Raw genomic sequence first — 23,746 nt, 5'->3', positions numbered from 1 at the left:
AGAGCCCCATTGCACAGACGAGGGTACTGAGGCCCCGGCAGCCGCAGCTGGTGTCCTCCGCCCCTCCCTCGTGCTCTCCCCGCCTTGCCCTTCCCCGTCCCTCTCCTCTCAGCAGTATCCGTCTCCCCCCTGCCGCTCCCCGCCCCCGCGCCGCCCGTGTCCCGTCTCCTCCCACGGTGGTGGCGGCGGCCGCGGCGGGGGGAGCTCGGGCGCCTTCCCTCCCTCTGGTAAACACACCCGCCCGCCGCCGGCCCGCTGGCCCATCCGCCACCACTGCCCTTATAAAGTCAGCGGCCTCGGGACTTCCTGCCGGAGCTCGAGCCCCCTTCCCCGGCCCAAGAGCGCTGGCTGGCGCCGATGCGCGCCTCGTGGTGGCCCGAGCCCCGCCGAGTGAGTGAGGGGCGCCCCGACTCGCCCTAGGTCCCCATCCACGTGGCAGCTGTTGGCCAGGATCGAGAGACTGCAGGGACACGGGTCGCCCGGTGCGGAAAAGGGGAGGGAGGAGGGCTGGCGGGGGCCCGGCCCCGGAGCAGAGGAGTGGTCTTAACCCGAGCAGCAGGAAGGGGGGGGGTCTTAGGCGAGCCCCAGACTTCCCCTTCCTCCTCCTGCTTGCTTCTGGGGGGGTCCTTCCTGGCGCAGGTCGCCGGATTCTGGCCAGCGGTGGCTCTTCAGAGCGCGCTCTGCCCCTTGCTGACCTTTGGGGACTTGGGGGAGTGCGGGTTTGGGCCCGGGAAGCCGGGCTCCGCGCTTCTGGCCAGGGTGAAAGAGCCCGGCAGCGCGCCAGGAATCGGCTGCGCTCGCACAGGACCTGCCTTGTTTCCGATAGTGGCCAGGCGGGAGCCCGGCGCCGCGTGAACCCCTGGCACTGCCAGTGCGCACAGAGCCAGGTTGGCGGCACCCGCCGGGAAGCCCGGGGCCCTGGGGCCTTCCCGGGCTGGCTCGAGGGGGTCTCGGGAGGCTCCATGATGCGAGACCCTTCCCGGGGGGCCTCTGGGGGTTCCCCCAGCTCAGCGCTGTGTTCCTGTGCAGGCTCGCGGCCGGCATGGCCCCCACGCTACAGCAGGCGTACAGGAGGCGCTGGTGGATGGCCTGCACCGCGGTGCTGGAGAACCTCTTCTTCTCCGCTGTGCTCCTGGGCTGGGGCTCCCTGCTGATCATGCTCAAGGAGGAGGGCTTCTATTCCATCATGTGCACAGGTATGTCCGCTGGGGGAGGGACAGCAGCCGGGCAAGGTGGAAGCTGAAAAAGGACAGGTGGCCAAGGGGACAGAAAGCAGGGCTGCCAAAGAGAGAGCACTGGGCTGACGCACTTCTTGACCTCTTCACACTTCCCCTAGAGAGTGGGTGGCGATCTGCCCACTCTACCTCCTTTATCTAAAGGAGTCTTTTCCCGAATGCCAGGTGTCCTGCTGGATATTCAGACCCTAGGACTGACCACTGGAGTCCTAAGTCTTTGGCACCTCAAGTCTGGCTAGAGTAAGATGGAAACCCCTAGAAGGAGAGCTGCCGCACCCAGCTAGGGGTGGGATTTTTGTTTTTGTTTTTGTTTTTTTAAACCAGAGCTCCTGGAAGGCTATACAAGACAAAGGAGCCCCTACAAAGTGCACTTGAACGTAACTGGTCTGTGTCCTTCCTCTTCTAGGACTTTGAGCCCCCAGATAGTCAAATCAGTCATCTGCACAAGGTTAATAAGCCAGGCATTGTGGAGGGACCCTGTTTTCCATTTCAGTTCCTTTGGCTTCCTGTGAGCGGCCCCTAATGAGGAAGTAGGAATTCTAAGGCTCCTGAGTGGAGGGGAGGAGACCAGGTCCCCTCTGAGTTGTTTACCCTGGAGACTGGCAGTCGACCTGCTCTTTGTCACCTCGTGCTCTTGATGCTTGTCACTGCCCATCCTGTAGCTCCTTCCTGCCTCACTCCACCTGCTTGGTTTGGGTGTTTTTATTTTTGTTTTTTTGGAATCAACTTTATCAAAGATTAGTCTACAGCACACACTTTGATGAGACTTGACAAATGTGTGCCTCAGGGACCGTCACCCACCACAATCAGTATTTAGAATATTTCCATCACCCCCAAACTCCTGCTTCCCTTTTGCTGCCCATCCCTCAGCCTGTGCTTTTTTTTTTTAAATCCACCTGTGCTTTTTAAAAACACATGTGAAAGCTTTATTAAGATCTAAGTCATATACTTTCCAATTCACTCATTGAAAGTATACAATTTAAAAAAAAAATATTCTATCTATTTGAGAGAGAAAGCACGACAGCAGGAGCAGAGGGAGAAGGAGAAGCAGACTCCCTGCTGAGCAGGAGCCCCAATATGGGACTCCATCCCAAGACCCTGGGATTATGACCTAGAACAAACGCAGCTGCTTAACCCACTGAGCTAGGCAGGTGCCCCTAAAGTATACAATTTAGTAAGTTATGCAGCCATCACCATAATCAATTGTAGGACATTTTCTTTACCCCAGAAAGGAGTCATGTACCCATTAGGAGTGCCTTAGTTTACCTTGGACAAAAATAGATTTTTTTTTTAAAAAGCACTTGTTACCATTTAGTAAACCTCCCCCTTACTCCACCCCAGGGCTTCAAGCTACCAGAACACAGCCACCCCCCTCCCCCAAATCTTCTCTTCAACTTTTCTGTTGAAGCATTTGGCTTTCCCAGCGACGCGTGGCTTTGAGCAGCCCTCCCTTGTCTAGCACTCTGTAGTAGCCTGATTTTACCCCTCAATGATAGGAACTGTTTGCCTATTTCATGTAAATGGCATCTTATAATATGTGGTCTTTTGTGACTCACTTTTTTTCGCCTAGCATGATGCTTTCAGGGTTGATCTGTGTTGTCAGGTGTCAGGACTCAGTTTCTTCTCCACCATATGGATCGACCACATTTTATTTACGTACTCATGAGCTGATATGCATTTGTTTCCACTTTTTTGGCCATTATGAATGCTCCTGTAAACACTTAGGTACAAATTTCCTTGTGGGCATAGGCTTTGCTTCCTCTTAGGAAAAGAGTAGAATTGCTAGGTCAGGTAGTAACTGTATGTTGAACATTTTGAGAAAATGCCAGACTGTTTTCTGCAGTGGCTGCACCATTTTCCATTCCCAGTGACGGTGTGAAGGGTTCCAGTTTCTCCACATCCTCGCCCTCACTGATGATTGCTTTTTTTTAAAAATTATAACCAGTCTAGTAGATACAAATATTATCTTCTTATGGCTTTGATGTCCAATTCCCTAATGGCTAACGATGGTGAACAACTTTTCATGTGTTTCTTTTTTTTTTAGATTTTATTTATTTATTTATTAGACAGAGAGAGATCACAAGCAGGCAGAGAGAGAGGAAGGGAAGCAGGCTCCCCACCGAGCAAAGAGCCCCATGCGGGGCTCGATCTCAGGATCCTGGGATCCTGACCTGAGCCGAAGGCAGAGGCTTTAACCCACTGAGCCACCCAGGTGCCCCTTTCCATGTGTTTCTTGGTCCTTGGTATATCTTCTTTGGAAAAATGTCTGTTCAGATCCTTTGGCCATTTTTAAGTTGGGTTATTTGCTTTTTTTTAATTAAATTAAATTATTTGACAGAGAGAGAGATCACAAGTAGGCAGAGAGGCAGGCAGAGAGAGAAGGGGAAGTAGGCTCCCCACTGAGCAGAGAGCCCTAGGCGGGGCTCAATGGACCCTAAGATCATGACCTGAGCCTAAGGCAAAGGCTTAACCCACTAAGCCACCCAGGCGCCCCCCCTCTTTTTTTTTTTTTTTTTAATCATTGAATTGTAAGAGTTTTTTATATTCTAGATACAAGTCCCTTATGAGATCTGCTATTTGTAAAATTTTATTCCCTGTGGATGGTTTCCTCACATTCTTTTGGGAGCACAGAAGTTTTTAAATATTGATGAAGTCCAATGCAACCTTTTCTTTGCCATTTGTGTTCTGCTGTCATGTTTAAGCAATCCTCGTCTAAGCTACGGTCATAAAGGTTTATGCCTGTGTTTTCTTCTAAGAGTTTTTATAGTTACAGCTCTTACATTTAGATCTTGAGTCCATGTGGGGGTAATTTCATCTGGTGTTTTGAGCTGTCCAGAAGTGAGTGTGTGTCTGAGCCTGGTTGTCTGGGATCACTAGAGGTGACCAGACCGAACCCTCCTTCTTTCTCAGAACTTATTTGTCCACTCTTGGAAAGCAAGGCACAGCACGTGTCTCTTCCCCTGGCTCTCCTTCCCTCAAGTGACTTGGCCTAAATCCTTGAGCTGTCAGGCTGATTGGGGGTACTGTACCTTCAGTCATGCTGCCCTATCAAAAGTGTTTATTTTCTGCTTCTTTTAAACATTAAAAAAATATTTTATTCATTTATTTGAGAGCGGAGTGAGCACAAGAACAAGAGAGCATGAGTTGGGGGAGGGGCAGAGGGAAAGGGAGAAGCAGACTCCCCAGCTGAGCAGGGAGCCCGGATCCCAGGACCCCAGGATCAGGACCTGAGCTAAAGGCAGACGTCCAACTGCTACCCCTGTTTTCTGCTTCCTGAAGCCACGTACACAAGAACACAGAATCAGACCAGGAATGTGGGTCCCCCCCGTGTGTGGAAAGAGCCAGGCTTCCAACGCTATGTGTCTCTTGGCTTATATTAGGTGTTTACTTAGCTTTCTGAATATCTCAGTTACCCCATATGTAAAATGGGACCGATCATCCCTACCCCAAGGGACTGCTGTGAAAATGAAATGAGAGCACGCATGTGGACAACGTGGGGGGTCGTTGTTATGTGCTGGACCCAGCTTTGCCATCATTCGCCATGTGCCTATCATTCTCTCTGCATCTCTGCTTCTAAGTCTGCAAAACAGAGTGGATGTGCCTCATCCTTCTTGCCACAGAGCAATGACATGAGGACCAAATGATGTCAGTTAACAGATGTGGGGTTCATGATCCAGGTGTTCACCAGTGTTGGCCTTGGGGTCCCTGGCTACACCCTCTGTCTTCTCAGTGTTTCCTGCTCCCCCTTGAGGTTTGCCCTGGGGTGAGTGGTTGAACCACCTCTAAGGGTGTCACAGTTGAAGAGGGCTCTGTTACTCAGAATTCAGGCAAGGACAATTCAATTTAACACATACTACTGTATAGCCAGCAAAACATGCCAAAACAATAAAGTGATACCTAAAATTCATCAGGCCTTTAGTATTTGCTAGTTAGGTCTTTAGTCCTATTATGTGGTCTGTTGTCTTATTATGTAGAAGAGAAAGCTGAAGCTCAGAGAAGCTAAGTAACTTGCTTGAGGTCACACAGCTCTTAAGTAGCAGAGTGAGGATTCAGCCCGCGCTCTGACTCCACGACCTGTCTCCTGGTCCTCATGGGAATAGTGTAGATATCTCCAACCTCCTGGAGCAGTTCCCACCATAGATGAGATAGCAAGCTGGAGCCCAGTCCTGCAGGTGTTTGAGTGAACGTGACTGTCAGTGGACGGATGGATCAGGGCGTGCTATGCATACCACAGTTTGGGAAACACATTTTTTTCTAAGACCTCAGCTCTACCACCAACTCTGTACATTTTCCCTGTCCCATCCTATGCCTCACTTTACTTGCCTATACAACTGGGGCTGTTAGATTTTGATGACCTCTTCTGTTATAATCGACATGAATAGAGTTCCAAGGAGTCTTGGCAGCTTGGGCTGGCTTTATCCAAGAAGTCCGGCTGTAGCCAGCTACCAGAGTGATCAGGCCTCAGGAGCTGGCTCACGTTAGTTATCAATCAGGCTCACGAGAGGCTGATTGAGAGACCAGATAGAGCAATGCACTAACTGACCTCGATTTGTAGCTGTCCACGGGGCTGGCACCCTCCACGGCTGGGGAACACCTCCTCTTGCCTGCACCAGGACGGGCTTGGGAAGCACCTGGAACTGCTGCCTACAGGACTGGGGGTCCTGTTGGGGATGAAGGAGTGTTGACCTTGGAGAATGTCTTGAGTCCGAATGGAAGCCTGCCTGTAGGAAGCAGCGTGGCTGGGAGTTGCAGGGAGGTTGTGAGGATCAGATGAGATACTGTATGAAAGAGCTTAGCACAAAGGGAAGGTGCCGTCTGATGGTGAAATACCGAGGAGTGGGGCCAAAGTCTGATTCAGCAGCTGCACACTCAGACACCAGCAGGGGTCAGGCAGGTTGTAATAACTAATTAATAATCAGAATTTAATAATAATAAAATAAGGCAGGTGCAAGATGGCGAATGTCTGGGAGCTACTGGAGAGGTGAGGACTTGGGTGGCCTGGAGAGGGCAAGCGGTGGCGAGAAGGGGAGACCGTCGCTCAGCAAGTGCCAGATCTTCTGGCTCGATCCATCCTTCCTTCCTTCCTTCCTTTCTTCCTCCCTCCCTCCCTCTGTTCATTCGTTCATTCGTTCCTTCCTTTCCTTCTTTCTTTCTTGATTTTATTTATTTGAGAGAGAGAGCGAGCGAGAGAGAGCATGAGCAGAGGAAGAGGGAGGGAGGGAGAGCAATGGCGGGCTCAATCCCAGGATCCTGGGGTCATGACCTGAGCAGAAGGCAGACGCTTAACCAACTGAGCCATGCAGGTGCCCCGATCTTCTCAATTCTTAAAGAGAAGCCAGATTTTCCAGGGATAGCTCCCGATTTTAAACTGCATCCTGTTACAGTTTGCAAGCCAAGCAAAACAGGCGTGGGGGCCACTGCTGGTTGCCTGTTTGCAGCCTCTGGCCTGAATGATCTTTGCATTTTTTGCTGCTTTACCCATTGCCCCAACACGGTACCTGGCATACAACAGAAGTTCCTGAAGTGCACGGAGACTGAATAAAGCAGAGCAGACGAACCTGGTGGAGACATGAACAGTGATCGTGACCATCACGAAATTATGGGGCTTACCTGAACCCCAAAGGCCGTGGTCTGAATACCCCCACTGCTTCTCCCAGGAGCCTGAGCAGTCTCCCCTAGCGTCCGGGCACTGGTACTGTGGCCAGCTCCCCGCGGCCCGAGGTGCCTCCTCTCCTGGTTGACTGGCACTCAGGATCCGAAACGTCTTCGTCCTGTTCTTCCTCATGTCAACACACGGGTCGCCTCACCCCTCTGCCGCCCGCACGCCCTTCGGATATCTGAAGTCGGGAGTCACTGTCCCCAACAGGGGCAGGTGCTTCCCCTCTCAGCATTCAGGCATCATCACGGCCTCCTGTTTTGTTCTCTTCATGGCACCCACCACTCTTTACCTATCTTTCTTTCTTTCCTTCTTTCTTTCTTTCTTTAAGCCCTACGCCCAGCGTGGGGTTTGAACTCACAGCCCTGAGATCAAGTCGCATGCTCTGCTGACTCAGTCTGCCGGGCACTCAACAGCACCTGCCACTCTTTAAATCAGGGTCCATTTGTGGACTTGTTTTGTATCTAATATAAGCCCCATGAGAGCAGGGAGCTTCCATTTGTATTCACTGTGGGATCCCCAGCACCAGAGAAGAAGCTGATGCCATCATGACCCCCCAGGAGGGCCGGCCCCCACTTACCCCATCATCAGCTGTTTCAGGAGAACCTTCTCTGGGCCAGACCCTGTGCCAAGTCACCTTCCCCAGCTGAACCTCCTAAGGAACCTGTGCGTTAGGCTCCCTCTGCTTCCTCCGTGGCCCAGGGAGAGGAAGTGCCTTGTTCAAGGTTGCCCAGCTCATAGGGACGGCAGTGGGAATTCAGACCCTGGTTGGTCTGCCCTCCAGGTGCCCCCTGAGTGTGCCTTTGGCAGTGACACTGAGGCAACAAACGGGGAAGGGGAACAGCCACCTTGTGACTCCGTGAGCCCTGAGTGAAGCAAATCGCCCTCCTTTCCCCATCGTTAACCTTCTTTATTAACTCCTCATGACTCCAAGTTGCAGGTTACCTTGAGGGCGAGTCCTCACCCGAGTAGATAGGACTCTGGGCCACCCTCAAAGTCACCAGGTTGGCAGGAAGTCATCAGCTCCGGAGCCCCGACCCCAGGCCCTTCTCTCCTGCACCTGGGTGTTCCCGATGCCGCGTGCTGAGCCCTCCCTTGCCTCCTCAGCTGAGAACACCACCAACGTCACTCAGGGCGAGCGGCGCAAGTGGCTGAGCTGTGACGGCCAGGAAAAGATGCTCAACCTGGGCTTCACCATTGGCTCCTTTGTGCTGAGCGCCACCACCCTGCCGCTGGGGATCCTCATGGACCGCTTCGGCCCCCGGCCCACGCGGCTGGTGGGCAGGTGAGGCTGGTCGGCAGGTGGGGGACTGAAGGCAGGGGCTGCCGCTCAGGGGCAGTGTTGGGGGGCGGTGGAGGCTCAGAGTGTTCATGGCCAATTCCTCCCCCTTCTCTGGGTCTCCACAGTGCCAGCTTCGCTGTGTCCTGCGCCCTCATGGCCGTGGCCTCTCAGGACACCAGAGGTGAGCTGTTCGGCCTCTCGGGTGACCACAAGATAATGGGTGGTATGCGGGTGGATCATCCGCTCCCAGCTCCTCCCTTGGCCTCCGACAGCTCCCCAAATGCCCTCACCCAGCCCTCTCCCCTTCCCAGTTCTGTCTCCGCTGATATTCCTGGCGCTGTCCCTGAATGGCTTTGGTGGCATCTGCCTAACGTTCTCTTCACTCACGGTGAGTGTGACGGGCCCCACTTGGCAGCAGGGTACCCAGGAGGTGGGGGGGGGGCTGGGGCTAGAGGTGAGGGAGGGGGAGAGGGTGAGGGAGGGGCCAGTGGCCGCAGAGCAAATGCTTGTGTGTGTGTGGAACCGCATAGGCGGCCGCTAAGGACCCGACGGTGTGTGAGTGTGGGTTTTGGGCCGTGCGCGTGTCCCAAGCACGCGGTGTCTGCCGCCTCCATTCTAGGCACTGGGGCCACAGCACAAACAGGACTGCCAACTTCCTCGCCTTACTGGAACTTCTGTTTGGGGGGTGCTCAGTGAACAGGCAACGCCCCCCCCAACAAGTAAACTTAGAAATGATGTCAGTAGTCATAAGTGCTGGAAAGAAAATAAAACTGGGTGTTGTGATAGCTAGTGACAGGGAAGGAGCCGCTGGGGTGTGTGTTTGCCGCGTTGTGTCTTGTGTGATGCCCTAGATGGGGAAGGGCATGTGTCGGGGAAGGTATTAGTGAGTGTATGAGGTTAAGCCGGGTGAAATTACGCTGCTTGACCGTGCGGGACCTACAGAAACAGCTTCTTTGCATGATTCGCTCTCTTACATATGTGTTTGCTGTGCTTGTTGCTCTGAGTGCGTCTGTGGATGGATGTGAGCGAGGGTAAGGGTTAAAGGCTTGTGAGTGTGAGGTGGGGGAGGGGTTCCTGGCTGGGCCAGCTACAGGCTGTTTATCCCTGACCCATCCTGACCGCCAAACTGGGTGTTTTTGGCTGAATTTCACCTCACCCAGCTGCCGCCTTTAATTCCAGCCTGGGACATTTCACAACTCTCTAAGGAAGCGATCCCTTCCTCCCCGCGCCCCTGCGCAGCCCCTTCTCCACGCTGTGCAACTTGGCTCTGGCCCTGAATCCTTTCCCTCGCTTGCCCTGCCCTGCGTCGTGCCCAACCTCAAACCCTGCCCTCGCCGGCCTAGGGAGCTCTGCCCGCCGCCCAGTCCCCCCGCCGCCCTCCGCCCACCGCTCCTCCCCTGCCCCCCCGCTGTAATCTCCAGCCAATGGCAGGGCCCGGCGCCCGGCCCGCCCCGAGCCTCTGCCCTAGCCTCTGCCCTAGCCTCTGCCCTAGCCTGCCAGGACAGACTCGAGCCGAGCAGGGACATCCAGTGCTGCCCAGCCCCTCGGCCCGAGTTAGCCCGGTCGGCCTCGCGCCCTGCCCCCGGCGCGCCCTGCTAGGCGGAGGCAGCGCCCGGGGACCGTGGGGCGGGGGCGCCAAGGGTCCGGCCGCACTCTGGCCCTGGCCCTGGCACTTTATCCCGCGTCCTTGGCGGCGTGCCTCGCAGATACCGGGTGTCAGGGAAACCTCTGCCCCAGTGAGGGTCAGCCTGGTCCCATCCCCTTTTCATAGCCACTTGGAAGGTGGTGGAGGACTCCGTTCTCCGTGTTTGCCATCTTCCTTCCCCAAGGTATTTCAGGTCCCCTTCCTGGCCTGGATTATCCTCTCTGTGGAGAGGGTTGAATTTCCATATGGCATCTAACTCCAGTCCCAGCTGTGGGAATCTGTTGGCCTGGGGAGGATGGTGGGGCCAGAGGAGGGGTGTATACAAAGGGCAGAGTGACTTTGCTTTCTCCTCCCCAGAGGGCCTGCTCAGGCCAGTGAGCAGAACATATGATCAGTTCTCTCCTGGTGGGAATTCTGGGCCTGCTCTGCACGTCAGAGCCACCTCTCCTGGAGACCTAGCCTGCCCCTACCCTACCTTTAGTTCCACCCTTACCTCCCTGGCACCTCCCATGACTTGTCCTGGCTCAGCAGATTGGGGCCTTTGGCGTCCCCAGGAGGGTTAATTCCAGAGTCAGCCATGGTCCCAGCCTTGGGGCCTGGGAGACAGCAAGGATCACCAGTTCTGTGAACTTGAGTACGTTTCTCACCCTCTCTGGGCCTCAGTTTTCTCATCTTTCAAATGGGTTGCCCTAGATCAGTTTTTCTTAAACAGCCACTGCATGGGTTATTAAGAGGCATCGCCCAATAGAAGGGCTCCATAAACTTGGGGAACCTGGGGGTTAAGCAAAATTGACAATTTTTTTTTCTTTGAGTGCATGTCTGGGAACATTTCACATGCTAAATTGCATTGGGAGGGTGCTAGCTAGTTTCCAACCAAATTTTGCCTTCAGACTTTTCTGTTGCATCTCCCAGAGGTAGTTTTCCTGGAGCTCACTTTGAAGGCTGCAGGGCTGGATGCATTCAGGTTTTACCCCACGGGGCTGGGCACAGGGCCCCCTGGGTGGCTGTCCGGGTCCCCTAGCTCACCAGTGCTGCTTCTCTCCCTCAGCTGCCCAATATGTTTGGGAACCTGCGGTCCACGTTCATGGCCCTCATGATTGGCTCCTACGCCTCTTCTGCCATCACTTTCCCGGGAATCAAGGTATTGGAACTGTCTGGGGTGGGGGCAGTGAGGTCACCTGGGTTTTCTTTTTGCCCCGACACAAAAACTGGGTGGGACTGGGTGAGTAGTGGCTGGCGTGTCTGAGGATCCCGTTCTTGCTGGCTGGAGGTCAGTCCCCACCACCAGGGCACAAGGCACTGCCACTGACCCACAGGTCTGGCCTCCCCGCTTTGCCTCCTGTCCTTTACTACCACCCCGGGCCTAGCCTCCATCCTCTCTCCTAGGCTAGCTCAAGCCTTTCTAGCTGGTCTCCCTGCCTTTGACTGTCCCCCTCTCTGGTCTGTCATTCACATGACTTCTAGAATGATCTTAGTTGGAGGCCTGGCTCGCACACTTGCCCTGCTTCGCTGACAGACTCAAGTCCAACCCCTTCACAAAGGCATTCAATGCCCTTCACCTCCCTGGCCTCAACCAGCCTTTCCAACCATGTCTCCCTCTCCTGCCCTGGAGGGACTGGTTGCCTTGGGTCCAGGGTCACGAACGTAGTCCACATGGAGCTGGAGCCTGGACACATCTGCCTGGTGGAACTAGAACCAGAAGGCCTGCGTTCTAGCTTGGGGGAAAGCTTGGGGCCTCATTTCTTCCTCTGATATCAAGGAGTGGTTTCACCCGGGCCATCACGTACCCTCCAGATTCTGCCCGGGGCAGTCACGTGTGTTATTTTAGAAGGCACTTGCTTGGCATCCCGGGAGGAGCTTGAGAGTGGAGTGGGGGGAACGGCCGTCAGTCCTTCAGGTAGCACCAGACGCGGAGGGTGGCAGGTTCTCCCTTCTCTTTGAAGCTCTGTCCTGTCCCCAGGGAAGAAAGAGCCTCCAGGCCCCAGCCCGAGGAGGAGCAGAAACATTCCCAGGCAGCACTGGAGCTCTGAGCAGGAGCCTGAGGGGGTGGCCGATGTCCATCATCCCAGGCAGGGAGGACAGGGGGAGGGACACCGTCTCTGTGTACCTGGCTTCCCCGTTGGCACGGAATCCCAGTCAATTCAGAACCTGCTTGTCCTGATGTGAGGAGGCCTTGCGCAGAGCCTTTGCCCGTGCGTACGCGTGTGCGCACATACACAAACACACACACACACACCCCACACACACATAGTTGTCGTACCTGGGAGCACCTGTGAAAGGAGAGATAAGGCTTCTCAGATTCGGTTTGTCTTTCCCTCAGGGAACATGCCAGGAAGGGACAAGATAAACACAGTTAGGCCTGGGGTAACCTAGAACATTAATTTTTCTCTTTTGTACATAAAATGAAATGGCCTTTTTGTGTGAAAGCCAACACGTGCATCGACTCATAGGTACACTTGGGTGCCTTTTTAAGATAGTAATTGAGATTTCAAAGACCTTCCATGCTTGCGGCCAGCAATTTCAGCTCCGTGTGGGAATTGTTTCACACCTGTTTAGGGGACTTGGGTGAAAAAGGATGGTGGGTCTTCTGCATCTGACTCTTAACTTCTGGCCTCAGCTTCCTTATCTGCAAATCAGGCACAAGGAATGGGGTAGAAGAAACCTTGTCTCAGGCCACCGGGTCCTGGGCTGTGCCTTGGGCTGGGAGAGGTGGGGCCAGGCGGCCACCCCCGTGAGTCTGCCCCCTCCTTCCACAGTTGATCTATGACGCTGGTGTGTCCTTTGTGGTCATCATGTTCACGTGGTCAGGCCTGGCCTGTCTGATTTTTCTGAACTGTGCCCTCAACTGGCCTGGTGAAGCCTTTCCGGCTCCTGAGGAAGTCAACTACACGTGAGTGGCTGTGGAGGGCTATGTGGGGAGGGGGACTCCCCTCCCTGTGGAGGAAGAGGTGGGGGGGACTGGCGAGCATAGTGGTGATGCAGTGCACAGAATCAGCTTTGGTGTCAGAGAGACCTGCCTTTGCTGATGGCCTCTGCTTTCTCAGCTGTACAATGGGCTTGATCCTCCCCACCCACAAGTGTTTGAATAGACATGGCACGTAAAAGATGGTCAAAACAGGGCGACTCGTACTGTTAGTATCCTTTCTGAGTTTGGACAGTGGGATCAGAGTAGAGGGACCCCAGCCAGGGTGCTGTGTGCCATGTGGTCCCAGCAGGGGGATACAAAGACTCAAATACTCCACCTTTTATGGGGCAAGCTAAATGCCAACTTTCCCCCAGCCCCTATCAGCTTCCCCACAAGGAAGCACATGGGGTGCCAGTCAAAAGCTGATGTTTATCCTGTGTGTGCTGCTGGCCAGGCACTGTGCATAGCTCTCATACCATTGTCAACAGTCCTATGATGGGGCTTCTGTTATTAACTCCTTTAATAACGAAGACTCAGGGAACAAAGTGATTTTCCTAAGGTCATACCACTGAAGGGGGCTGGGGTAAGGCTTGGAACCAGGCTCTCTGACTCCGGAGTCTGAATTCTTAATTCTGCCTCCATGGCATCAGCCCAAGTGGAAAATGACTTACCCATCCACCACGAGGGTGCCAAGCTGGCCCCTGGCCCCGGGCTCTGAGAGATAGACACAGTGGGCTTGTCAGTCAGTGCTAGGTCAGGGGGTGCTCAGCACCCCTGGGGACGACTGGGACAGACCCTGAGAGGCCAGCTGTTGAAGGCGGGCTCTGCGCAGCTGGTTCCCACACGCCCTGGCCTGGCTGCTGGCAGGAAGAAGATCAAGCTCAGCGGGTTGGCCTTAGATCACAAGGTGACAGGTGACCGCTTCTACACCCACGTGACCATCGTGGGCCAGCGGCTGAGCCAGAAGGCCCCCAGCCTGGAGGAGGGGGCCGACGTCTTCATCTCATCCCAGGATGTTCGTGGTGCCTCGGAAAGCCCTCCTGAGAGTGAGTGTCTGGTCAAGGGGCCAGTCTTGGGGGACAACGAGGGTGGGTCCTCATGCTTAGTGAACACTCCTCCTAAGCGCTCATTCTCTCTCCTTGTGGTCCCTCCACACCCGTGGTGTAGGTGGAACATGCTCCCCATTTACAGATGGGGGCAATCAGAGCTCAGAGAATTCTGGAAGTTCAGACTCAGGGGTACTGGATTCCTGGGTGAAGGAGGGAGGGAGAAGCTTCCAGAAGGGGGCAGGCTCTCCAGGCCTGTGGGGCAGTTGGTGTCATCAGGGCTCCCTTCAACCCTTTGAGCCCCTGGCTTCAGGTACTGTCCCCTCACCCCCCCAGGCCACTGTCTGGCTAGGCCCTCCAACGTCCGGCTGGCTGGCTCCCCCTGCTGGCCGGAAGAGGAGCTGCAGCCACCTGCCTGGGGCACTTCCTGAGGTGTCGTCCCAGATTAGAGGAAGGTGCGCTGACCTTGGAGTCAAGAGATGGAGGTTTGAGTCTGGCTCCCCAGTTGCAGGCCATGTGACTTTTGGGTCGATCCTGTAACCCTGCTCTGGCTTTCCTTATCTCTTAAACCAGCAGTAATAACATCCACTGAACAGGGAAGTTAATCGTGAGGATTAAATGGTCCATGGCCGTGGAAGCTCTGTTACGGGCACAGGAGTGTGCAGGTGTGAGTGTGTCACCCCCGCTGCTGGCCTCTCATGACAGAGGGAGGCCGGCGACCTGCCGCTTCCAGCCCTGTGAGCCTGAGCCAGTCACTGAGCTCTGGGCCTCCGTTCCTCAGCAGCAGAAGGTACTAAAGACAGGGTTTTGTGCGCTTTGAGTAAATGGGATGGTATGTGTCGAGGGAGTGGCACATAGTAGGTGCTTAATAAATAGTAGCTAGAGTTATTATTATACACCAGCGAGGACATCAGAGGTCACGTGAAAATCTTCTGTTGCGATCATTATCAAACTGGGCAAGTACCTGGAGGGCAGTGAGCCTCAAGAGTCGTTTTTGAAGAAAGCAGTCTCCCTCCTGAGTCACTAGTGCATGTCCAAGCCCCCTCCGGAGCTGCATCTGCGGGGACAATCAGAGGGAAATGGAAGCTCCGGGGGCTCACGGGCGCCCTCTGCTGTCTCCCCAGAGACCGTCCCGTTCCGCCAGAGCCTCTGCTCCCCCATTTTCCTGTGGAGCCTCCTCACCATGGGCATGACCCAGTTGCGGGTCATCTTCTACATGGCCGCCATGAACAAGATGCTGGAGTACCTGGTGACGGGGGGCCAGGAGCATGGTGAGGGGCTGCCGAGCCTGCCGGGGGCTGGGGCACAAGAGGGTCACCCTGCTGAGCTCCTAACATTCTGGCTTCTCCCCCCACCCATCAGAGACGGACATCCTGAGAAAAAGGGCAGCAGAGACAGGTAAGGGGATGAAAATTGGGGCCTGCCCCCTGCCCCCCGCTGCCCTCTCCACAGGGAGCCTGGGCCTATCCTCAGAGCTCTGGGCATTTGGGGCATCGAAAACCTGGGCTCAGGGGGAGGCAGGGCTGGCACCCCCTCTTCTACACCAAAAGTGGGTAACAGTGTCCACTGGGCTGCCGGCCTCTGTCGTGCTAGCTCCTGACTCTACTTTTCTTGCCGTCCTGCCCAGTTGGGTTCTACTCCTCCATCTTCGGGGCTATGCAGCTGTTGTGCCTTCTCACCTGCCCTCTGATCGGCTACATCATGGACTGGCGTATCAAGGACTGTGTGGACGCCCCCGGTGAGGGCGCTGCCCTTGGAGACCCCAGGTGACCGGCACAGGGATGGCCATAGCCTGTCGCTTTCTCTGCCCTTTCACATCCAGCATCTCATTTCATTCTCCCCAGAGCCTTGGGAGAGCAGGAGCCTCTCCCCATTTTACAGATAAGGAAACTGGGGGGAGGGCGCTGATGGCTTGGTAATGAGTGTAGCTCATCTCAAGTGCTGACTGTGAATGAGGCATCTTGCACGGTCCTGTCGAGCCCTGCGACAGCTCTCTGAGGTTGGTATGTTGTCCTCACTTCACGGGTGAGGACGTGGAGACCCAGAAAGGTAAGTAACTTACCCAAGATCGCACAGCTTTTATTTTATTTTATTTTACTTATTTTATTATTTTAAAGGTTTTATTTAACGGGGCACCTGGGTGGCCCAGTTGGTTTAAGTATCTGACTCTTGGTTTCAGCTCAGATTGTGATCTCAGGGTCCTGGGATCAAGCCCCATGGCTCCCTGCTCAGTGGGGAGTCTGCTTCTCCTTCCCCTCTGCCCTTCCCCCACTACTTGTGTGCCCTTGTGCGGACACTCTCTCAAATAAATAAATAAAACATTTTTAAAAGGATTTTATTTATTTATTTGGGGGGGGCGCCAAGCAGAGGGAAAGACAGAGAGAGAATCTCAAGCAGACTCAAGCATGGAACTCAACTCGGGGCTCAATCCCAGGACCCAAAGATGGTGACCTGAGCTGAAACCAAGAGTCGGCCATTTAACTGACTGAGCCACCCAACTTCCCTACCACACAGCTTCTAGTAGCAGGTTCTAGAACCTGTTATAAAGGGTATACCCTAAAGCCTTCTGTGGCTAGGAAGAGAGAGAGTCGGTATAACAGATGTCCATTGCTGTATCACAAATTACCCCAGAACTCGGGCATCTTTAAACGGCTAACATTTATTGTCTCGTAGAGTTTCTGAGTCAGGAATCTGGGGATGACTTAGCTGGGTGGTTGTGTCTCAGTGTCTGTCTGAGTCTGTTTGGGCTGGTCTAACAAAACACCACACATTGGGTAGCCTAAAAACAATAGAAATTTAGTTTTCACAGTTCTAGAAGCTGAAAGTCTCAGATCAGAGAACCAGTGGTTGAGTGAGAGCCCTCTTCTGAGTGGCAGACTTGCCCCAGTGTCCTCTCATGGCCTAAGGAACAGGGAGCTCCGTGGGGCCTCCTAATCCCATGAGGAGGGCTCTGCTCTCATGACCTAATCATCCTGCAGAGGCCCACCCCCAATACCATCGCATTGGGCATTAGGCTTTCGGCATATGAATTCCAAGGGGACACAGCCATTCAGACCATAGCAGGGTCCCAGGAGGCTGCAGTCCGGCTGTTGGCCGAGGCTACAGAGATCTGGGGTGTTGATGGGAATGGGGGAATCCATTACTGAGCTCACTCACGTGGCTCTTGGCAGAAGGTGTGGCTCCTCCCTACCTGGGTCTCTCCACAGGGCTACTTACCACAGGGCAGCTGGCTTTCCCCAGAGCCAGGGGTCTAAGGGAGGGAGACCAAGATGGCAGCCTCTGTGTCCGTCACAGTGAAATCTCCCAGGAGACGCACCATCGCTTCCATGGCCAGTCACACTTCCATCTGTCAGTCACACAGAGTCACTGGTCTGGTGTGGGAGGGGACAACACAGGGTATGGCTAGTAGGAGGTGGGGCTCACTGAGACCCATCTTGTTGGCGGGAGACCATTGCTGGGTCTTGAACTTAGGTTTTCTGACTGCATGTTCTTTTTGTGTTTGTCCTGAGAGGTTAGGAATGGAAGACTTCTTCTTCTTCTTCTTCTTTTTTAAGATTTTATTTATTTGTTTGACAGAGATCACAAGTAGGCAGAGAGGCAGGCAGGGGCGGCGGGGGGTGGGGGGAGCAGGCTCCCCACTGAGCAGAGAGCCTGATGCGGGGCTTCATCCCAGGACCCTGAGATCATGACCCGAGCCAAAGGCAGAGGCCCAACCCACTGAGCCACCCAGGCGCCCTGGAATGGAAGACTTCTAAGGAACAATCCAGTGGCTTCCCTCCCCAACATTGGTGCCCCCACCTTGTCACTCAGCCTCCTGAAGGCAGAGCCATCTATGTAGGGTAGAAGGGCAGCCTGCCCTCATCCCAGCCTGCTGGGACGTTCTCATCCTCTGGGTCTGGGGCAGTCCTTTGAGCCCTTGCTTGTGCCAGAGCAGGGCTTGCTGGGCAGTCAGGGGCCAAGCTGCTGTCCCCAGAGGAGCATCTACTTTTGTTCAGGCTGATGGGCAGAGACGCTTCTTCTCCAGTGGGAGGTGGTGTGAGCGCTCCCGGTTCTCCACCTTCCTTCCCAGCCTTGTGTCTCCGACTTCAGTGTGCGTGAAACATGCCTGGGCTATTTGTCAAAATGCAGATGCCTAGGCCATGCTCCCGCACTTCTGGCAGTGGGAGCCTGGAGTCTGCATTTTAAAGAAAGACCCCAGGTGATCCTGGAGCCATGGGGGGGGGCGCCACACTTCGAGAGAAACAGGGCTGGAGACACAGCCTGCTCCCTGAACCCCCACAGCAAAGGGGCAGCTTTCGGAAGGGAGGCCAGCCCAGAACCAGGGAGGGAGGGAGCTGCTGTGGAGTGGGGGCAGCCGCCAGCGACCTCCTGTGCTCCTCAGGGATGGGGTTGCCACCAAGCCCGCCAGGCCGCGCTACCGCAAGATCCAGAAGCTCACCAATGCCATCAACGCCTTCACCCTGACCAACTTCCTGCTGGTGGGGTTTGGCGTCACCTGCCTCATCAACAGCTTACACGTCCAGGTACCCGCTTCCGTCCTCCCCGCTCCCTGCCTCCCAGGACCCCTCCAAAGGGACGTTTCACCTGCCTTCCAGGAAGCATGGTTCTCATCTTCTGGGTCTGTTTTCTGGGGACGGGGTGGTCAGGGGTCGGGGTCCCTCTTCACCTGACCCATCCTACCTCCTGCCTCCACACCTGCCCTTCACCTCTCCCCTCCCTCTTTTTGGTTTCAGTTTGCCACCTTCGTCCTGCACACCATGGTCCGGGGTTTCTACCACTCAGCCTGTGGCAGCCTCTATGCTGCAGTGTGAGTCAGCCCGCGCTTTGCTGCCTCCCCGAGCTTTCCCCCATAGCCAGAGAATCCCAGAGCAGAGAGTCCAAAGGGCCCCAGACGCCCCCCTTCCTGCCCCCCTCCACCGCTTCCCTGGAGTGCTGACTGACATCTCACAGCCGGCGGGGAGCTAGGAGGCTGTCTGGGGGCCCACTCTCTCAAAGCTTCTCGGGTGGGGGGCCCCCACCCCCTCACCGCTATCAAAGGCAGCTTGCCCCACCGCCGGCTGGCTCCAGTGCCAGGAGGTCCTGCCTTAGAGGAAGCCGAAATTCTTGGTTTGATGACTCTTTGGTTAGGTCCGCTCTCTCTCCTCCCATCAGCCCTGTAGAAATTCCCAGGCTGCAGTCTTGCCTGCCTTCTAACTCTCCTGCTCCATCTGGGGCAGCCCCCCGTTCCCTTTCCCCTCGCCCTTCTGGTTTCCACTGCCAGCCCTGCCAAGTGACTCTGGTGTGTGCGGTGACACATTCCTCGCCACTATCAGGTGCTTCCTCAGTGGCAGGCGCGGTGCAGGAGCCCTGACCCGGGTCAGCAGAGGGCAGCCCCATCTCCTTCACCTGCTCCAGCCAGAGCCTTGACGTCACGCTTGCACCTTCCCTCCCTCACACTCCGCATCCAGTCCCCAGCAGTCCTGCCGGCTCCCCATCCGCAAACCCCAAAGGCAACCCCCTCCTCATCCCTACCGCCACCCCCCTGCCCTGGCTGAGTGCAGCAGCTCCCGGCGGGCTCCCCGCACCTGCCCTCTCCTCCCTTGGTCTATTTTTAACACACGGCTGGAGACACCTGTTGGGACATAAGTCTTTTCCTGTCACTCTGTGGCTTCCTGCCATGATCTGAGAAAAAGCCAGAGAATTTGTTATGGCTGAACAGGCCCTCCAAGGTCCAGCCCCTGGGAACCCTTCTGCTCTCTTCCTTCCCCTTCCCCACTCACTCGCTCTGCTGCAGCCACTGTGGCTGCCCCCTGCCGCAGTAACCCCCAGTGTGTTCCCTACTTGGGGCGTTTGCATTTGCTCTTCCCTCTTTCTGGAACATTCTCCCTCCAGATATCGGCAAGGCTCACAGTAGTCTCATCTTGCCCAGGTCCTTACTCGGCTGTCCTCTTGTCAGGGAGGCCCCTGCTGGCCATCCAGTGAAACCCCCGATACCTCTCCAGGCTTTCTCTGCCCTGTTTCTCTCCTTAGCTCTTATCACCAGCCCACACTCTAGGCATTTATCCCGCTCCTTGTCCAACTGCCGCCCGCCCCACCAGAAAGCCGCCTCTGCAAGGGCGGGAATCTTTGTTGGGTCTGATGGTGAATGTGCCTGCACCTTAGGTCAGTGCCTGGCCCATAGGAGCGCAGTGGATACTTGTCAAAAGAATAAATGAACAGCCCAGTGAGGTCAGTGCTAGCTCGGTTACTAGTGGAGGAAAAAGTGGGTCCCGGAGAGGAGGGATTCCTTGCTGTTATCACCTAGATAGCAGGTGGAGAAGCCCCAGAGTCACTGCACACCTCTCTGAGGCCAGAGTCCAAAGAGCATGGGCAGAGAGGCCCTTCCGTTCTGCCCTGCCTGCCTTGCAGATGCCAGCGTCCGGGGGTGGGGGTGCTGGACCTTGAGAGGGCCGCACCGCCCTCCTGACTGGCCCCCCTCTCGTGGACAGGTTCCCCTCCAACCACTTCGGGACGCTGACGGGTCTGCAGTCCCTCATCAGTGCTGTGTTCGCCCTGCTCCTGCAGCCGCTTTTCATGGCCATGGTGGGACCCTTGAAAGGAGAGCCCTTCTGGGTGAGAACCGGGGGTGGCACGGGGGGAGCAGGAGCCCCTTCCCAGGGTGCTTCGGAGGAGTTGGGGGCTGGGAGGAGGGCTTGTGTGTGGCCGAATCCTTGACTCCTATCTCCGACTAAAGGTCTCTAATCGGGGGGTTCCCGAGCTGGCCGCCCATCACAGCCCCTCACAGAGTGAAAAATACAGATTCCCCAGCCTGCCTCTTGCCCTGGGCCCAGGAGTGTCTCTCCTTCAGGTGCCAGGTGAAGGGGCCCAGTTCTGAGGCAGTCTGGTGTCCCCCCAGACATGGATGATCTCTCTCTCAGCACCTCTGGAAAGGGGTTCCTCCAAACCCTCTCAGCTCAAACACCCTCAGGATGGGGCAGCAGCCTTTGGTGTGGTTAGGAGGGCTTTTCACTTCCACCGAACACACGTCTGCCTCTGCAAAGCTGGTCCTCTCTCTGCCCTGTGGGGACCCCTGTCCTATAACGCTTCTCGCAGCAGAGCGACGAAGAAAGGACAGTCACGGTTTACGGAGTGTTCACGAGGTGCTGAGCTCCCCGCGTACTCTGCTTCCACCATCTTTGCCCTAACGAGGCTTTGGGAGTCAAGGCAATTTGCCCGAAGTCGCACAACATGTCGGGGGGTGTGGAGGCCCGTGCAAGGGCCGCTGTCCTGGGCCCTCTGTCCCCCAGCCGCATGCCTCAGCTCCTTTAACCGATAGCAGACCTCTTCTCACCAACCTCAGTGTGATCCTATCGTCAATATCCGCAGCCCAGAAGGTCCCATTGCAGAAGGTGCCCTGGATTGGGCACCAGCCCGGGGTCCCCCAGTGTTTCCCCAGAGGACGCCAGCTTGTGAGGGTCCTGGTGTTAGGCGAAGTTCAGACCATGCTCTGATACTTTACGAAGCGGTTGAACAGTAGACGAGGAATTGGGGAAAGGGTGACTGAAGACAGAGTAAGCAGTAGCTATGTTGATCATTCTGGCCTAGGACCTGGAGTGAAAATGGCTGTCTCCTCCTCTCTGTTGGAAGCTGAGGAGGGTCCTTGAGGCTGATGAGAGAAAACGAGTACCCATTTGACTCTTGTCTCTCTCTCCTTGCCCTCAAGGTGAATCTGGGCCTCCTGCTCTTCTCGTTCCTGGGCTTCCTGCTACCTTCCTACCTCTTCTACTACCGTGCCCGGCTCCAGAGGGAGTACGCCACCTACTGGGAGGGCCCAAAGAAGGTGCTTGGCAGCTCTGAGGTGACCGCGTAGACCTCTTGAGGCCAAGGGACCTGGATGACAGGAAGCCAAGGCCTGAGTAACCAAAGGGAATGCCTCATGTGGCTTTTCTACCTGTAACATACGCACAGAGCTGGGCCGTGGATTTATAAATACCAAGAGAAGTTCTATTTTTATAGGGACTTGCTAAAAGGAAAAAAAAAAAAAAAACTAAAAAAAATTTCCCCAAAGCAATGCTCCATTGACTGAAGACAGCCCCTGTGCTAGAAGGATTGGGCCTTTTTCCTTCTCAGAATGGCAGAGACCAGGATGTGGGGCTGCCCTTTCTCTGGGCCTGCCTCCTGGTGCCTCCTGGGGGCTTGTGGGATCAACAAACAGGCAAATAGGCTACCCCTGGGTTCTAGCTATGCAATGCCCAGAGCATGTGTGTGTGTGTGTGTGTGCGTGTGTGTGTGTGAAACAACCTTCCCCTTAGAGGAAAGGGATCTGAGGTGCTCGCTGTATCTTGGATGGGGCGTTAGGGGGTAAGCCCCTTCCAGGGACCGGAGGGCGGGTTCCCTCCCTGGTACTGCTTTTTGCAGGTCTTAGAGGAAAAATAAAAAGGGAAGTGAGAGACTGGCTGGTGTGTGCCTGTATCTTTGTTGGGGGTGGGGGGGGTTGTTTTCCCACACCCCCATCTCTTCCTCACCCAGGCTCAGTTGGGCATTAAGTAGGACACCTAAAGTGCTAGCCTGTCCACCTCTGGCTGTCGGCTCATCTTCCGGTTCTTAACCATGCCCTGCCCTTGGTGTCTGGAGGGAGTCCACGTCCTGCCCTCTGCTCCTGCCCCCCCACTTCCCATGGTCTGAGGTATGTCCAGGAAGTTGCCTTTCTCTGAACAGGGGGTCAGGGCAGGATGCTTTAGAAAAATGCCGAGGGTATAATGGAGGTTTGTTGAAATTTACACTTTTTTATAGTCTCCTGTTTTATCTTAAAACTTCATGCAAATTTGGAGCTTCACTTTATACTATATTCATACTTATTTTTAACATTGAAGTGAGGCTTTAAAATTACATAGGTAAAGACACCATGTTTGAGAACAAGGGGCCCGCCAAGAAAATATACCTTATTTATCCCCGGTCTACACTTCTTCATGTCCCTGGGACAGAAGCCTTTGAGGCCAGAGAGTAAGTCACAGAATGAAGGGATGGGCCAGGAGGGCCTGTGCCCCACAGGTATCTCATTGTAAAGATGGCCCAAGAGGTTGGTATCTTCACAATGGTTTGTAGGTTGAGGAAAGCCCAGACAGGTTAAGGCACAAGGCCAGCGGGTAGGTGGTAGAGCTGAGCTTGGGATCAGGGCGTCCGACTGTTGAGTCCTGACCACAGGCCTACCAGGGGCAGTCATGGCCAGAAAGATCCCAAGCTTCTCAGGGGAGCTCAGCTGTCCTCTCAGGGCTGAGAGCGACCTCAAAGACCCTCTTCACAACCCCTTTCCCTGGAGGAAAAAAAACAAAAACAAAGACAACTTTGGAGAACCCTCAAATGTCAGTACTGAAGACAAAATTACAGATAAAACTGTCCCTTTGTCTTAAACTCTCTTTAGAAATTAATGAAACAGATTGATCCACCCATTTCACAAATGAGGAAACATGTCCAGAGAGGTCTGGAGATTGGACAAGACCCAGGCCTGCTCTGAGCCCAGAGTGCTAACTTTCAACACCGTTCCCGTTTTGCAAAATACTAAACCAGAATTGGACAGCGCCCACTAAGGAGTTGGATGGGTTCCCGGAGGGCCAGCCTGGGTCTCACTGTGCTCGCCGTCCCGGATCTTGACCCTCCGAGTAATCTGGCGGGGAGTTTGATCACGAGGGAAGGATCCCACCAGAACAGGTTGCTGGTGGGCAGAGCAAGCAAAGCCCTGCACCGGGTGCTGGGTGTATCCAGCAGGCGGCGCTGCGGGGCTGCGTCTGGGACGGGATGGGATGGGGTGGGGGTGGAGGTGGGGGGAGGGGGGCGGAGAACCAAAAGGGAATCCCCCCCCAACACACCCCTCCACACACAGCGTCCCCGCTAGCGGGTCCTACCTGGGCCTCGACCCCCAGACTCCCACCCTGGCTTGTGCTGCCCTCCTTGGACGGCTCACGCCTTCCCGACCCCCACACTTAAAAGCGTCATCTGCACCCCCACCGGCCCTCAGACCG

The 23,746-nt window shown here is 55.2% G+C and overlaps 1 protein-coding gene across 1 annotated transcript; it reads left to right on the top strand.

Annotated features, from left to right (window-relative positions):
* Window positions 1–1,012: 1,012 nt before the first annotated feature.
* SLC43A1 (solute carrier family 43 member 1) lies at window positions 1,013–22,183 on the top strand. Its single transcript, XM_044259339.1, has 14 exons — window positions 1,013–1,196; window positions 7,999–8,176; window positions 8,299–8,354; window positions 8,485–8,561; window positions 10,867–10,959; window positions 12,575–12,708; window positions 13,591–13,769; window positions 14,894–15,040; window positions 15,132–15,167; window positions 15,397–15,535; window positions 18,151–18,292; window positions 18,503–18,576; window positions 20,237–20,360; window positions 21,451–22,183. The coding sequence occupies exons 1-14, from the start codon at window positions 1,043–1,045 to the stop codon at window positions 21,595–21,597; spliced, it is 1,680 nt and encodes a 559-aa protein (XP_044115274.1). The 5' UTR covers window positions 1,013–1,042; the 3' UTR covers window positions 21,598–22,183.
* The last annotated feature ends 1,563 nt before the right edge of the window (window positions 22,184–23,746 follow it).

Source organism: Neovison vison, chromosome 7 (assembly GCF_020171115.1).
Source record: "Neovison vison isolate M4711 chromosome 7, ASM_NN_V1, whole genome shotgun sequence".
NCBI classification, from domain to species: Eukaryota; Metazoa; Chordata; class Mammalia; order Carnivora; family Mustelidae; genus Neogale; species Neogale vison.
The sequence above is the reverse complement of the archived record's forward strand: the minus strand, read 5'-3'. Positions and strand labels throughout refer to the sequence as shown.

Excerpts from the sequence above, each read along its gene's own strand:
- SLC43A1 (XM_044259339.1), top strand. The coding sequence starts at position 1,043 with ATGGCCCCCACGCTACAGCAGGCGTACAGGAGGCGCTGGTGGATGGCC. Across the intron at positions 1,197-7,998 it reads CTATTCCATCATGTGCACAG|CTGAGAACACCACCAACGTC; the intron begins GTATGTCCGCTG and ends TTGCCTCCTCAG. Across the intron at positions 10,960-12,574 it reads TCACTTTCCCGGGAATCAAG|TTGATCTATGACGCTGGTGT; the intron begins GTATTGGAACTG and ends CTCCTTCCACAG.